Source organism: Tachypleus tridentatus, chromosome 1, assembly GCF_004210375.1.
Source record: "Tachypleus tridentatus isolate NWPU-2018 chromosome 1, ASM421037v1, whole genome shotgun sequence".
Taxonomy (NCBI): Eukaryota; Metazoa; Arthropoda; class Merostomata; order Xiphosura; family Limulidae; genus Tachypleus; species Tachypleus tridentatus.
Window position 1 is genome coordinate 172,215,194 of NC_134825.1, and position 15,750 is coordinate 172,230,943.

At 35.9% G+C, this 15,750-nt stretch overlaps 1 protein-coding gene across 2 annotated transcripts; it reads left to right on the forward strand.

Moving 5' to 3' along the window:
- Positions 1 to 424: 424 nt before the first annotated feature.
- Positions 425 to 5,559, forward strand: LOC143257172 (uncharacterized). Of its 2 annotated transcripts, none has more exons than XM_076515645.1 (4): positions 425 to 570; positions 1,418 to 1,689; positions 3,023 to 3,207; positions 5,300 to 5,559. In XM_076515645.1, the coding sequence occupies exons 2-3, from the start codon at positions 1,479 to 1,481 to the stop codon at positions 3,193 to 3,195; spliced, it is 384 nt and encodes a 127-aa protein (XP_076371760.1). In that variant the 5' UTR covers positions 425 to 570; positions 1,418 to 1,478; the 3' UTR covers positions 3,196 to 3,207; positions 5,300 to 5,559. The 2 variants fall into 2 exon arrangements, with proteins under 2 accessions (XP_076371760.1, XP_076371674.1); XM_076515559.1 differs by lacking the exon at positions 425 to 570 and adding an exon at positions 592 to 748.
- The last annotated feature ends 10,191 nt before the right edge of the window (positions 5,560 to 15,750 follow it).

A 15,750-nucleotide genomic window follows, 5' to 3' on the forward strand; every position in this document is an offset into this window, starting at 1 on the left:
TAGTCATCGTGGAATAAATTACAAACCGTTTAACGTCTAAAGGATACATGTTAAAAGTGGGATGTTATAATTCGCTGCTATTTAACATTGTTAAATGTGAGGATTTTGGCTTGCATTAATATAAAAACGATAGAAGGAAAAGAGAGATATGAAAAAACACAGTAGCTTTCACTCTTCGGTGATTTAATCTTCTGACGGGAAAACCCAGTTGAGAACAGCGTAGTGACAAAAGAAAACTATCGACATGCCTGCCCTCTTCCTGGTATCAGGAAAGTCAGTCTCAAGGATGCTTTGTGAATTACAGAACTACAATTTTAGGTTACATATATCGACTTAAAAAACCAGAAGAACAAAAACACACCTTTATTAAAATTAGGTTTGAGTCTTTTATATTAAAAACACAGTTGGTGAGATAAAACTATAATTTCTTGTTCAAGATTAATTTTATATGTGGTAAGCTACCGCAGTATAAACGTGAAGAAGCTTTATATAAAACTCATCCGCTAGGAGGACGGTGACGATTCAGAGTTCTGACCGGTGACTACGCGGTAGACGTATTGAATACAAAAGGTATTTATACAAATTGCGTGTGAAAGCGCACACCTAATAAAGACACGAAAGGAAAGTAAGTGATACAGGTTTTAACGAATCTGGAACGGTGATCATACGTGGTATTTACGAAAGTTAAGTTGTAGTTTCCTTAGTTTGATGATAAGTCTGGAGGTATTTTACACTCAGTTAGAAACAAGTATGTGATTAATTTGTTAAATATTTCGTATGAATAAAAAAAGTAATGACTTTATTTCATAAATTACTTCTTTCGTGTTTTGGAATGTCTTTTTTTTTTTTCTCTCTCAGGCTGTAGTTTGCTTTATGAATGCTGATATATCCACTGTCGTTTTGTGTATATATTACTCAATTTATAAAGCACGTTATTTTGTGTTATTTAAAACTTTAAAACACCATAAAGACTAGATATATAAATTATTTCTAAAGGTTGTTTATGAGAATTCAATGTTTTCTATGGTCAGGTAATTATATACAACCCTCCCCTCAAGTGGCACAGCGGTATGCCTTTGGATTTACAACTCTAGAAACCGGATTTCAATACCGTGATAGGTACAGCACAGATAGCCAGTTGTGTAGCTTTGTGCTTAATTACAAACAAAATTATTAACAAACTGACGCTAAAGACCCAGTTACTTCACGAATAGCTTCCAACGCATGAAAACAAAGTACCAAAGGGACTTCAGTTATTACCTTTTATTTATATTATATTTTTACCCCTATGTACAATATAAATTTTAAAAAAACTATACGCAAGTTGAGCACTTCTCTCTTCCATGGAAAGTTTCTAAAACGAACCTTCTCCAATTCCATTTATTTCCATTTCAGTGAATGTTTTTGTATATTTCAGCTTTGGAACGAACAGATATCCAACTATCACTTGTAGAAATCGTAGCATCACCATTAGAACCATGAAACTTTATATATCGCTGTTGTTCCTGGTTACCCTGGCCTTCTTGGTGGCTGAAGCAGTTCCGACTTTTAACCATCGCTTCAAACGAGGTGTCCCCGGTTCCGGCTTCATTAACTCATTTATTCCATTTGGACCAGGAGGATTTTCATTTGGTTTCAATTTTCCAGATTTTGCAGCATACGGCAGACAGCTGTTAGGTGGTATCCAAGGTATGTTGGAATTTATTTTTATTATTAAAAAAAACATTACAGGTACATGTAAAATAATGTGAGAAGTTATAAAATTTAATAGAAGTGAGCGAATGTTTTAGTTTATAAAAATTTGTTTGTCACTTGAGATGGCGTTGTCGTCAGTATTAACACTTGATTTTGTTGTTCGAAATTGTGCTGGTTGTGGTGTCATGGTTAATCATGCGTAGACTGTTATTCCGAGAATTTGTGCTTCGCATTAAGTTATTACAAAAACGCGCTACGTATTTTGAGACAATGGATGCACTATAACAGTGACGTTCAAATGTCATTATTTGATTACACAAAATTAGTTCAAGAATTGGCCCGGCATGGCCTAGCGCGTTAAGGCGTTCGCTTCGTAATCTGAGGGTCGCGGGTTCACGCCCGAGTCGCGTCAAACATGCTCGCCCTCCCAGCCGTGTGGGCGTTATAATGTAACGGTCAATCCCACTATTCGTTGGTAAAAGAGTAGCCCAAGAATTGGTGGTGGGTGGTGATGACTAGCTGCCTTCCCTGTAGTCTTACACTGCTAAATTAGGGACGGCTAGCACAGATAGCCCTCGAGTAGCTTTGTGCGAAATTCCAAAACAAACAAACAAACAAAAAAGTTCAAGAATTGGCGGTGGGTACTGCTACTTCCTTTTAGTCTAACAGTTCAAAATTTAAGATTACTATGTAAAGATAGCCTTTATTTATCGTTGCACGAGGATTATTAAAAAAAAAGAAAAAATATTGAGGATTAGTTTTATATATTTTATTTGATAACAATATTAATTAATGGTTAAGGATTTTCAATGGTTATAATTTTGACAAACCTGCTATATCAAAAGCAAAACAGAAACTGTGTACATTACATCACTATACAGGGTGGCCCGTAAGTCCCTACCCATCCATATGTTATCATGTTATGTTCAATTACGCATGTATTATAAATTTTTTCTTTTTTATTCAGAGAAATATGGCCGATTTAAGACTAATTACACTTGAAAATGTCTCACAGAACATGGCGTCGCATAATATTATGCAGCGAGAATGAGGGACAGCACACAGATACACTGGATACATAAGATACAAGGATGGGTAGGGACTTACGGGCCACCCTGTATATTAGGCCTACTTTATTCATCTGCTTCGTGCATTTTTTGATGCACTGTGAATTCAGCGAAACTAGTCTGTTGTCGTGGGAGTCACGAATCTAAGAGTAGATTAGGCCTCTGCGTAATATTTCCTGACACTCATGTTTGGTGTAGAAAATAAATTGACAAGTTCTGAAATTATAACATGTGAAACTGTTTTCCTTTTTCAATAATAGGAGCTCTTTCTGGCATTCAGCGTGCCGTGGGGAACGAGGCTAGGAGATACCCGGCTGGACCCTCAGGAAATGTATTTTACGTAAATGGTATGAGATGTTACGTGAGAAGGTATGTCGACAAAGGACATGGAGGCTATGGAGTTGCTAGTAGTTTCAGCTGTTCTCCTGCTTAGAGAGAGAAAAAAGTAAGAAAATAGTATTTATATGTTTCTAAAAAAACTGTTAAGCCTGTAATGCTTAGAAAATATTGTATTAAAACAAGAAGTAATTTTACTCTATAACCATAACTAACATTCTTCGAAAAATAATGACTGACGCATCTTTTGTGTTTGTAATTACGACCTTCATTAGAGCAATCGTCATTTGTGCAGAAATGGACTTTTTACCTTGTTTACGGACTATTAGATGATGGTCAACGACTATCACCATAGATATCTTGTAACCTGCTCGATTGTTACCTAGGTAGAGAATTCGTTAAACCAGCTCAGTCACAGTTTCATTATATTTTGTAGCACATGGTGGGATAAAATATGAACGGTCGTAGCAACTTGAAAATACATAATATCTTAGGCTTACCGTATGTGACTGTGTAAATATATAGAAATATATTTCATGTCCTCAAAATAACGTTTTTTAAAGGAAGCGGTCAAAAGTTAAAATAATATTCATTATTTAAAAAATATATAAAGTGAGAAGAATAGAACATATAACATTAACAGTTTTTTTTCTTCTTTTAATGTTATTTTATATATTTGTACTGGAAACAAAGTTCTTTCATTTCGATATGGCATAATTAAAACCTTAACAAAGCATCTATTTATCTGTCTGTCTGTGGTCAGAGTTAGAAGTTATCGTGTCACATTGTGAATTCATAGTTAATGTATCATTGCCAGAAAATCGCATTCCACACTTTGAGGGTGATGGGTGGCAATTCAATTCTACTACTCAGAATAGCACAAGAAAGGTGGTTGTGGTGTTAGCTGGCTGCTTTGACTTTAGTCTGTCAGTTGAAAATTAGGGGCAGATAGCTTTTGTATGGGTTTGTGCGAATACCACAATTCGATTTGAGAAACGTTTTAAGCTTTATGTTATCTTGATGATATAAACCATATATATCACAATCTTACTTTCTATATATTCAAAACGTTTTTTTATCACCTTGATCAAAAAGTGAGTTGACGTTATAGACATACAAATGAATCGCCTTTATAATGAGATGCCTTCTCTAAAATATCTGTTAAATAACAAGGCAACGTAAATTATCTCTCGCTTAAAAGTAATTTGCTTGTTTGAGAAATGGTGCAGTGCGAAAACTAACCATTTCTCAAGAAAACGATATTTGATTTATTTGTTGTTACACACAAAGCAACACAATGGGCTACCTGTGCTGTGCCGCTCATGAGTCTTAATTGGTTTGTTTTTTACTTCTGCGCAACCTGTCCCTAATTTAGCAGTGTAAGACTAGAGAGAAGGCAGTTAGTCATCACCATCACCCTCCAACTCTTGGGCTACTCTTTTGTTAACGAACAGTGGGATTGACCGTCACATTATAATGCCCCCACGGCTGTAAGGGCAAATATGTTTGGTGTGATGGGGATTCGAACCCACAATTACGAGCCGAGCACCCTAACCACCTGTCCATGCCGTGGCCCACGAGTCTTGAAACCCTGTTTTTAGTGATGGCAGCCCTTAATGCCGAGCAACTGTGAGCCATTTCATTCGCAATATTTTGTGGCATGTTTTAAAGACGATCTGGCAAGGCCTGGTGATTAGGACACTCAACTCACGGGTCTGAATGTGTTACCGAACATGCTCATCCTATCAGACACAAGGGAGGAGTTATAAGGTTACAGTCAATCACACGTTTCGTCGGTAAACAAATATTCTGTTAGTTAGCAGTGGGTGATATTGACTTGTCTGCGTCTTTTAAATTAAAGTTAGCTAGAATAGATGGCGCTGTAATAAGTTTACGTGCAGTTGAACAATCATATTTTTAAATCGTGAGAAGAACGATTCTTCATCGTTACACAGAGCTACCATACTTTCTTCTGAACATATAGGTTTCAGTTTTCTTACTTTATTTAATTCACTTCGAAACACGTGTTGTTGTTGTTGTAGTTGATTTAACAAAAATAAGTAAACAATATTTGAATATTTTGGACAATGAAATTAAAATTACTTTATATAAGAATAGGAAAGTATAATACCACATAAATTTTATGTGAAAAAACAGAAAAAAAATCTATTTTATTAAAGCTTTTTGTATTTTTGGTGCAGGTGGGATGTGAAACTAGATACAGAAAACAACGATGTCGTTGGGATGATATCCGGATCCTTATTATATATCTTCAGCCTTATTTATCTTCAGCCTTATTTATCTTCTGTAGTTAATGAAGGATACGCAAAGGGTTCTTCTGTGAAACAAAATAATCGTTTGTAATATGTAGTAATTTTAGACAATAAACTATATTGTATTAAAGTTACCTAGATTTTCTTAAATTATCGACGTATTCACAAATTAGAGAAGTTAATTATTACATACGGTGTTTGTTTGTTTTCTTATAGCAAAGCCACATTGGGATTTCTGCTGAGTCACCCAAGGGTAATCGAACCCGCGATTTTAGTGTTGTAAATCCATAGACTTACCGCTGTACAAGCGGGGTACTATATACGGTAAAACATTAAGCTCAACTATATATATAATTAAAACATGTCACAAATCACTTTCTTAAAAACGTCTCTCCCGTCATATTATCTGTTCAGCTACAAAGACTCTACAATAATCTTTAGGTTAGTGTGATAAGATGCGGGTTTGACGATTCAAGGCTAGAGTCGCGACATGTCACTGAACACGACCCGCACTTTCAACTGTTGAGGTACCTTGTTAAAGTCAACCACATCATCTGGCTTAAATAGTTTCTTAATTCAACCCATATGTTGTATAATAAAGTGCCATTGAGGTGAACGTATCGAACACCAATTTATATCATCTTAATTCAACCCTTATGTTGTATAATAAAGTGCCATTGAGGTGAACGTATCGAAATACACCAATTTATATCGTCTTAATTCAACCCTAATGTTGTATAATAAAGTGCCATTGAGGTGAACGTATCGAACACCAATTTATATCATCTTAATTCAACCCTAATGTTGTATAATAAAGTGCCATTGAGGTGAACGTATCGAACACCAATTTATATCATCTTAATTCAACCCTTGTGTTGTATAATGAAGTGCCATTGAGGTGGTATGAACTTGTGTTGTATGCCATTGAGGTGAACGTATCGAACACCAATTTATATCATCTTAATTCAACCCTTATGTTGTATAATGAAGTGCCATTGAGGTGAACGTATCGAAATACACCAATTTATATCATCTTAATTCAACCCTTATGTTGTATAATGAAGTGCCATTGAGGTGAACGTATCGAAATACACCAATTTATATCGTCTTAATTCAACCCTTATGTTGTATAATAAAGTGCCATTGAGGTGAACGTATCGAACACCAATTTATATCAATATAAGTACCTTTTCCTTTACCACTTTTGAACATTTTTAGTCAAACATCATTCCATTATTCAGCAAAAACCAAACAAATTCGTGACTATAATACTGCAGGTTTTGTTTTCAGAAGCCAATGGCTACATTTCTGACGTAAGACTATCATTAACTGTCTTTTTGACAAAACAAAAACAAACAAAATTCTTAACATGACGTATCGATTGTTACCACGGTCGTAGCAGCAAAACTGAAATTTGAATGATTTAAAACTGTATTTACGTAACTTGCGCTATTTGTCAAGGACGAGGTTCAACAACAGAATCAATTTTCGAGTTATACTTACGAGAGGTCTTTGTTTGTTTTTGAATTTCACGCAAAGCTACACGAGGGCTATCTGCGCTAGCCGTCCCTAACTTAACAGTGTAAGACTAGAGGGAAGGCAGCTAGTCATCACCACCCACCGCTAACTCTTTGGCTACTATTTTAACAACGAATAGTGGAATTAACCGTCACTTTACAACGCCCTCACGGCTCAGATTACGAGTCAAACGCCTTCACCAACCTGGCTATGCCGGGACCTATACTTTCAAGCATTTATAAATTTCATGTCAGAAACAAAAGTTATTTCAAATAATTCCACAAACTGGCAATGGAAGAATAACATCAGAATAACTGAAGTGACTTACGAAATTTATATTTAATTTATTTTGTATGCATCACCAATTATTGACTTTAAAATATCAAGCAAAGATACTGGCGATTTATTATTTTACTTTAATCGATAGTTACATATCTAGCTTTGACCAGTATAATAGTTAGGCTTGTCTTCAAACACATTTTTTTTTTATTGCGTCAATTTTCTTTCTCAAATCGGGTTTGAATCCCCATCACACCAAATATGCTTGCCCTTTCAGCTGTGGGATCATTATAATGTGTCTCTCAATCCCACTATTCGTTGGTAAAACAGTATCCCAAGAGTTAGCGGTGGGTGGTAATGACTAGCTGCCTTCCCTCTAGTCTTACACTGCTAAATTAGGGACGGTTAGCGCAGATAGCCCTCGAGTAGCTTTGTGCGAAATTCAAAACAAACCAAACTTTCCAAACTATATTATTTGAAATGTATAATGTGAAATCTAGGATGTCAACAGAAGCTTATGCCGAATAGGTGATCCTGTTTATACAACAATGAATACAAAAATAAATAAAGCGAATCTTTATTTTGTTTCAGCGTACTGAGAAACCGTCGTTGTGAGCGTGACAATAAATCGAATAAATCTGTCAGCTGTAACTTAGATTGTTTAATACAGTTGCCACTAGATAGCAGTAGTATATAGTAATAGTGGAGAAGTGAGTTCAATAACAAAATAAAATTTATGTAATTAAAAAAGCTGCCTGTACTGTATTATAAGTTTATAAATACAAAATGTGATACTACCATGAATGGTTTTAATAAAAAACTAGGTCACAAGTAGAAGGAAGAAATATTATATATTTAAAGAAATATATTCGATAGCATGATTTTTTTTGTTTTTAATTTCGCGCAAAGCTACATGAGGGCTATATGCGCTAGCTGTCCCTAATTTTGCAGTGTAAAACAAGAGGGAAGGTAGCCAATCATCACCACTCACCGCCAACTCTTGGGCTACACTTTTACCAACGAAATGTGGGATTGACCGTAACATTATAACGCCCCCACGGCTGAAAGGGCGAGCATGTTTGTTGTGACGGGTATTCGAACCCGCAACCCTCAGATTACGATTCATGCACCTGACCATACCGTTTATTTTTTAAAAATGTAACACTTACATCAGATTGTCAGTAACTACATAATATTCTGAGAATAAAAAGAAACAAAACGGAATCCGAGAAAAGTGTTTATTGTATATGGTTCTTAAGATATAACATTTTGTTTAATCTGCATTACAAATAAACTTTTCATAATTAATATAATTCAACAAATCAAATAGCTCAATGACTACAGGACAACAGTAAGTCTTCGAATTTACAATGTTCAAATCAGCGGTTCGATTGCCCTCAGTATACGCAACAAATAGCTCACCATATATGCAAAAAACGGCTCGTTTGGGTTGAGAAAATATTTTACATAGAAGTGCTCTTCTATAGAATGGCTCTTCTATAGCTCTTCTATGTAAAATATTTTCTCAACCCAAACGAGCCGTTTTTGCATATATATTTCTCTGCAAGTGGGTTTTATCGACATCACTGAAATAGCTCACTGTGGCCTTGCTATAAGAAAAACATACATATGCAATTGCTATTATATGCAATATACCACAGACTTTAATGTAATCCAATTATAAATTTGTATCTGTGGTTTGCCTTGAATTTCGCACAAAGCTACACAAGGGCTATCTGCGCTAGCCGTCCCTAATTTAGCAGTATAAGACTAGAGGGTAGGTAGCTAGTCATTACTACCCATTCATTGCCAACTCTTTGGCTACTCTTTTACCCGCAAGTAGTGGGATCGACCGTAACATTTTAATGCCCCCAAGGCTGAGAGAGCGAGCATGTTTGGTGCGACGGGGATTCAAACCTGCCATCCTCAAATTACGAGTCCAACGCCTTAATCCACCTGGTCACGCCGGGCCAAATTGTTATTTATAGTAACAGTTAAAAGTTGCTTCTTTATTTACATTACAACACAAATGCTATCAGCATGATTTCAAAATTTATAAACTATTATTTCTTTAATGTAACGTTTTTGTTACATTAGTTTTGTTACATTGAGTTGTTTTTAATAAAAAGATTAAAAGAATTCAAGACCACTTAATGAGACGAAACCATTTCATTTCAGTTAAAAGTTCGTAGAAGCTTAAATCACTTTTAAACTGCTGTAAATTGTTTAGACCAATTTAAAGATGAACTGATTTGTACAAATTAGCTCGATAGGTCTTATCACAACAAACGTTCTTTGTTTTACGAATCTAATACAGTGTTTCATGGAACTTCGATTTATACTTTGTTATAATGGTTTTTATGACTAAAGTGAACTTAACATGACATTAAATCATCAAAAATACCCAACTCTGTGTATTGAAATATATCTTATGAAATCTGAGTATTTGAAGAAGTTTTCCATAAGGGTGTGAAAGACATTCTAACTGTGCTGGTGTTAAATATTTATTTTATTTTAACCTAAAGTAAAATTAGAAATATAACACTATGTAACACAAACAACACTATGTAACACAAATTATGTTCCTGGATAGTATGTGTTATTTCTTAATTGCTTATGTTGTAAAAGTATAGAAAATGACCATTATTCCCTTCGAACTTTGCTTTTGTGACCTGGATAATGAAATTTAGAAATTAACCTATTTTCTATGTAAAAACGGGAAAATTTGCACATTTTTATTTACATAAATAAAAATAACATATGAATTAAGATTTACATTATTTATACTAAAGTTATACAAAAATGTTTAGAAGCGAGATTTTCGACTGTAATGTAAATCAATTTCACGTATCAGCCCCAAATATAGTCTCCCATCATGTTTTCATTATACACTCCTTGGTAGCGGCGCTCAAAGTCCAGTATATCTTGGTGGAAGCTCTCGCCTTGCTCCTCTGAGTATGTTCCCATGTTATCCTTGAATTTATCAAGATGAGCGTCAAGGATATGGACTTTCAGGGACATCCAGCAGCCCATTTTACCGTAGTTCTTCACCAGAGCCTCAACCAGTTCCACATAATTTTCGGCTTTGTGACTACTGAAGAAGCCCCGAACCACTACGACAAAGCTGCTCCAAGCTTTTTTTTCCTTCCTACTGAGCTTCTTGGAGAATTCTGTGTACTTCAGGATCTTCTTTATTTGTGGTCCAACGAAGACACCAGCTTTGACCTTTGCCTCAGACATCTTAGGGAAGAAATCTCGAAGGTACTTGAAGACTGCAGACTCCTTATCAAGAGCTGTGACAAATTGTTTCATAAGACCCAATTTTATGTCAATGGTGAGAACAACATCTTCTGGAGGTCCACTAGTGGCTCACACTTGACATTGTGCCTCCCCACAGAGTACTCGGTCCGTTGTGGCCAGTGCTTCCTGTTGTAGTGCACTGCGGTGTTATTATGAAGAATACATTTATTTCATCCACAACTAATGTGTAAGAGGTTCATACAAAATATTTTATATGTGATATTTTTCTATACTATTGGGAAATTTTTTAAAAAATTAAAAGGTATTTAAATTTTGAAAGGACTAAAATTTGTATAATTTAAAATCTTACTATTCAAGCAAGCAAACATTGTCCATCTTACCTTCTACAGTTTTTTTGCAGTGTTTGCAGGTAAAACGAGGTGCCCAGGGTTTATATTGATCCACGACAGACATACCGAAATATACCTTGTAGTCTTCACACATTTTAGTAGATGTTGTCACACAGTACTTTTTCGCTCTTGTCTTGATAAATTGGCCACATACATAGCAGAATGCGTCTGGAGAATGCTTGCAGTTTCATGATGCCATGTCTGATAAAATCAGATAGGTCTATGCCTTCACTTAGGCAGCTAAAACTAAACTGAAGTGGTGAGTGGTATTTATATAAAGTAATGTTTTAAGTTGTAATAAGACAGTGATATGTAGCTAACCTTTTAATGTGAACAGTTCAGCTTTAATATTGTTATTTAATAAGATGTACGCACATTTCACTGTTAACAATTTAACTTTCATATTCTATAGTGAGATGTATCCAACCTTTCACTGTTAAAAACAAAACGTTCATGTTGCTATATGCTTGAGCCCCTGTATATATATTACTATGGAAAGTTCTAGAAAAGGTTCTTGTAAGTTCGAGAAAATTCGCTATCAGCTACTCAGCATTGAATCTACCTGGAATATTTTGGAAAATGAGTGAATTTGAAAATTTCATTACTCAGGTCACAAAAGCAAAGTTTGAAGAGAGAAATAGGTCTTTTCCATTTACTTTAAACATAAGCAATTGGAAAAAAAAACACTTTCTGCCCAGGAACAAGAAGAAGTAAACGTTTTTTTTCATAGTGTAATCTGCGTCGTAGAGGCCTAATATTATTTTATTCGCCATATCCTTTGCTGCGGAATAAAGATTTGTCTATGTCAACAACAACAACAAAAATGTTGTTCCGCTTCTTTTAATGGCAGTATGTATGTTTTAAAATTCATCTTTCTCTGTGACATTGTTACGAATATTAATGTATTGTGTAAATCAACATAATGGTTAACAAATAGGTTATGTTTCTGTAGTCACTTTACTCAATTAGCCGGAATAATTCTTTACATTAGTTAAACATGGATGTAAATTTGGTAATTTTATGTTTCTAGTGCTCGTAAGGAATAACTTAATAAATTTTTATTGAAACAAAAATTCTCACTTCGTTCGATAGGAAGATACACTACATTAAAATGTCTATTTTGAGGATTAGTCGAGCAAGGAAATGATACAGATTTCTTAGATAACACTTATCATGTGTGGATGTTGGAACATCCTCCATAATTTATTGACACGAGTACTGCTACATCTTGAAGATGTACAAAAGACACATCTAACAGCTGAATCATTTTAAAAAGATGGCGCTAATCTTTGTATTTAAAATCAGAATTAATTTTAATGAATCATCTGTGAGCTATTGAAAATATCACGTCAAAAATATAATATGACACGAGTTTTCCTACAACATCCACTATACTTAACGTCTTGATTATGTGTTGATACAACGTTAGAAATATACCGTATAGTTCAATGCCCATTTTTCTATTTTCATGGAGAGTTTATAATCTAAATATGTTACTGAAACGCCGTTCTTTCGTTTGGTGTGTTCCTCTGAATTATTCAGCGAAAATAGTTTGAAATTCAGTGCACTTAACGATAATAAATTGTTATATTTTTTCTTTCATGTGTACACTACACACACACAAACGTAAAAATAATTTACTTGTACAATTACGGTTATTCGATCGAGTAAATGAACTTAGAGCTAATTACATAACGGATTTAGCATTATATGTTTATTTTAATATCGTTTAGCTTAAATTTCTGATATATTTATAAATGCATGTAACTTATACTGCTATGTTTGTGTTGTGAAATTATCGCCTTCTTTTACTAAAGTTATAGAAGATTCTCGAGTGTAAGAATCAACATTGTTCGCTGTTTGTATGTAAACACTAGTGACTGCCAATATTGTTGCCTCACTGAAATGTCTAGAAGTTCTCCTCTTAGACTTGTACAATTAACAAACACAATGCGACAAGAAGCAACACACATTGTTGTTTTGCTCGAGTCGGTACACAATGAACCTCGGAATCCATCACTGTGATTGATGCTTATTAATTAAGAAACTGCAAGGAACATTTATAGATTTGGAACATTACAAATCGTTAAACTTCAGCGGATTAACATCGAACGTTAGTATACGAAGACATTTTGATTTCAGAGTGAAAAAACTCACGTGTGATCAGCGAAGAGCTAGTTAGCTCCCTGTTGTACCTATATCAATTCAGAATTAATTCGCTCATTGTGAACCCTCGATAGAATATCAAGGAAGCTCCGAATCGTAAGAAGATTCTATATTGTTTACAAGTTTGTACAACTTTTTTATATAAATCCTTATTATAGATTCTATTATTTTGTATATTAAAATGTATTTGTATTATGAAAAAAAACTGTGTGTATCAATTTTGTTGGTAAATATAATAAATTTGATATGTATTGATATTTAATTAACTTTTAAATCAAAAATTACAATTTAACCTACTTTCAGGCCATTTGAAACTATAATACATAACATAATAAATTAGAGACTCGACCGAGATAAATCATAATACGTAACAAAATAAACTGAAGGCTCGTCCAAGATAAATTGGAAGACTTAACAACAACACTGATCCGAATACTTCATTTAAACTGTGCGATTAAAAACAACTGATTACTCAATACTAATTCGCTCTCACTACTCTCTGCACTAAGTGATAGAAAACACATTGAACTAAGGATTCTTGAATTTATAAATTATGATCTACCCTCGTCACTCGAAAATTCCGAATTTACTAGATGTTTGTGACATTAAATCCAGTACTTTCAAAGCCTACTCCAACAAATATACTTGATCTTAACGTCATATGCCCTCTAGCTAACGTCCGAATAAAAGCTTGTTTGTTTTTTGTTTGTTTTTGGAATTTCGCACAAAGCTACTCGAGGGCTATCTGTGCTAGCCATCCCTAATTTAGCATTGTAAGACTAGAGGGAAGGCAGCTAGTCATCACCACCCACCGCCAACTCTTGGGCTACTCTTTTACCAACGAATAGTGGGATTGACCGTCACGTTATACACCCCCACGCCTGGGAGGGCGAGCATGTTTAGCTCGACGCGGGCGCGAACCCGCGACCCTCGGATTACGAGTCGCACGCCTTACGCGCTCGGCCATGCCAGGCCTCCGAATAAAAGCATTGAAAATATAGCTCTAAGTATTATTTACTGTTTGTTTTTGAATTTCGCACAAAGCTACTCGAGGGCTATCTGCGCTAGTCGTCCCTAATTTAGCAGTGTAAGGCTAGAGGAAAGGCAGCTAGTCATCACCACTTACCGCCAACTCTTGGGCTTCTCTTTTACCGACGAATAGTGGGATTGATCGTTGCGTTATAACGTCCCCACGGCTGAAAGGACGAGCATGTTTGGTGTGATGGGGATTCGAACTCGCGACCCTCAGATTACGAATTGAGTGCCTTAACCACCTGGCCATGACGAGCTGAATTTAGTTATACTCTTCAAAATAGAAACAAAAAAGGCAAAATATGAGACAAATTGTTAACAAGTTTATTCCGGGTAGTTCTGTATGACATGTGTGAAACTTTGCACATTCACTGCTGAACATCTAAAGTCTGCAAAGGCGAAGTCCGCGCTCACTAGGTGAAGTTTAACGTCACTCAACGTCAATAACGAGTATGCCCCCCGTGAGCATCAATAACTGCTTGGCATCTCCTGCCCATGGAAGCGATGACATGACGAATCACATCCTGTGGAATGGCTGTCCACTCAGCCTGCAAAGCTGCTGCAAGCTGAGGTAGAGTCTGTGGTTGAGATTGTCGCCGTCGCAGACGTCGGTCCAACTCGTCCCAAAGATATTCGATGGGGTTTAAATCTGGTGATCTGGAGGGCCAGGGAAGAACGTTGATGTTGTGGTGTCTCAAAAAGACAGTGATGAGTCGGGCTGTGTGAGGACGGGCGTTGCGATGTTGAAAAACGTCGTTGACGTTCACCATGATGAGTTGCACATGGGGCCTAAGAATCTCGTAGACGGTTGCGTACGGTCTGATCGGAAATCCTACGCAGCCCTGGTATGGTTGAGGCAGTAGACGTCGCAGTAGTAGTTCTATCCCGAAGGTGACGTAACCGGATGTAGCGATCTTGTGAGGGCGTGGTCACACGAGGTCTGCCAGATCGTGGGCGGTCACGAGTTGATCCATGTTGTTGGTGACGATTCCATAGCCTTGTGATGGTGCTTGGGTGAACATTCACAGCTCTGGCAACATCTGATCGAGATTCGCCTGCTTCCAAGCAACCAATGGCGTTGTTGCGTTGTGCTTCAGTCAGTCTTGGCGTAACTGTATTGCGTGTCGGTGGCTTAACACTAAACTATGGAAACCAAGAACCCGTCACTTTTATCGGGATTTTGCACATGTTGCTCTTGTAGAACATGCAGATCTCTCAAACAAGTTTATTGGACACGCATGCGTTTTGGCGAAAAATCCGATGTTTTCCTCCGTTTTCAAAGTGCACAACTTTTATTGTCATTTTGGTCTGACAAACAGTGCCTTAACACGTGTAACATCACATACTCTGAGCTTGTAACGTTATTACATATATTTCTCTTTAAAATAACAAACATATCCCTTTTGCGTTTCTTTTTTTTGAAGAGTATATTTAATGAGTTAAAAATACAAGTTTTCTTCTACATAGAGAGACTTTCTACATTTTCAGAATAAATCAAAACCAGTAAATATTTAATTATGTGTCATGATCATTGATAAAATCAAACTGGTAAGGGGTTAATGAATCACACATTCAACATTGTTTAGTTTTTGACTTGATAAAAAAAATGGCATGCATAAATCTGATTTTATTTCGTTAAAATATAGAATGTGGTTAGGCCCAGCATGGCCAGGTGGATTAAGGCATTCGACTCTTAATCTGAGAGTCGCGGGTTCGAATCCCCGTCACACCAAA

Bases quoted from the DNA above. Each gene is read 5' to 3' on its own strand.
- LOC143257172 (XM_076515645.1), top strand. From the start codon at position 1,479: ATGAAACTTTATATATCGCTGTTGTTCCTGGTTACCCTGGCCTTCTTG. The intron at 1,690-3,022 runs GTATGTTGGAAT...TTTCAATAATAG, and splicing joins GCTGTTAGGTGGTATCCAAG to GAGCTCTTTCTGGCATTCAG.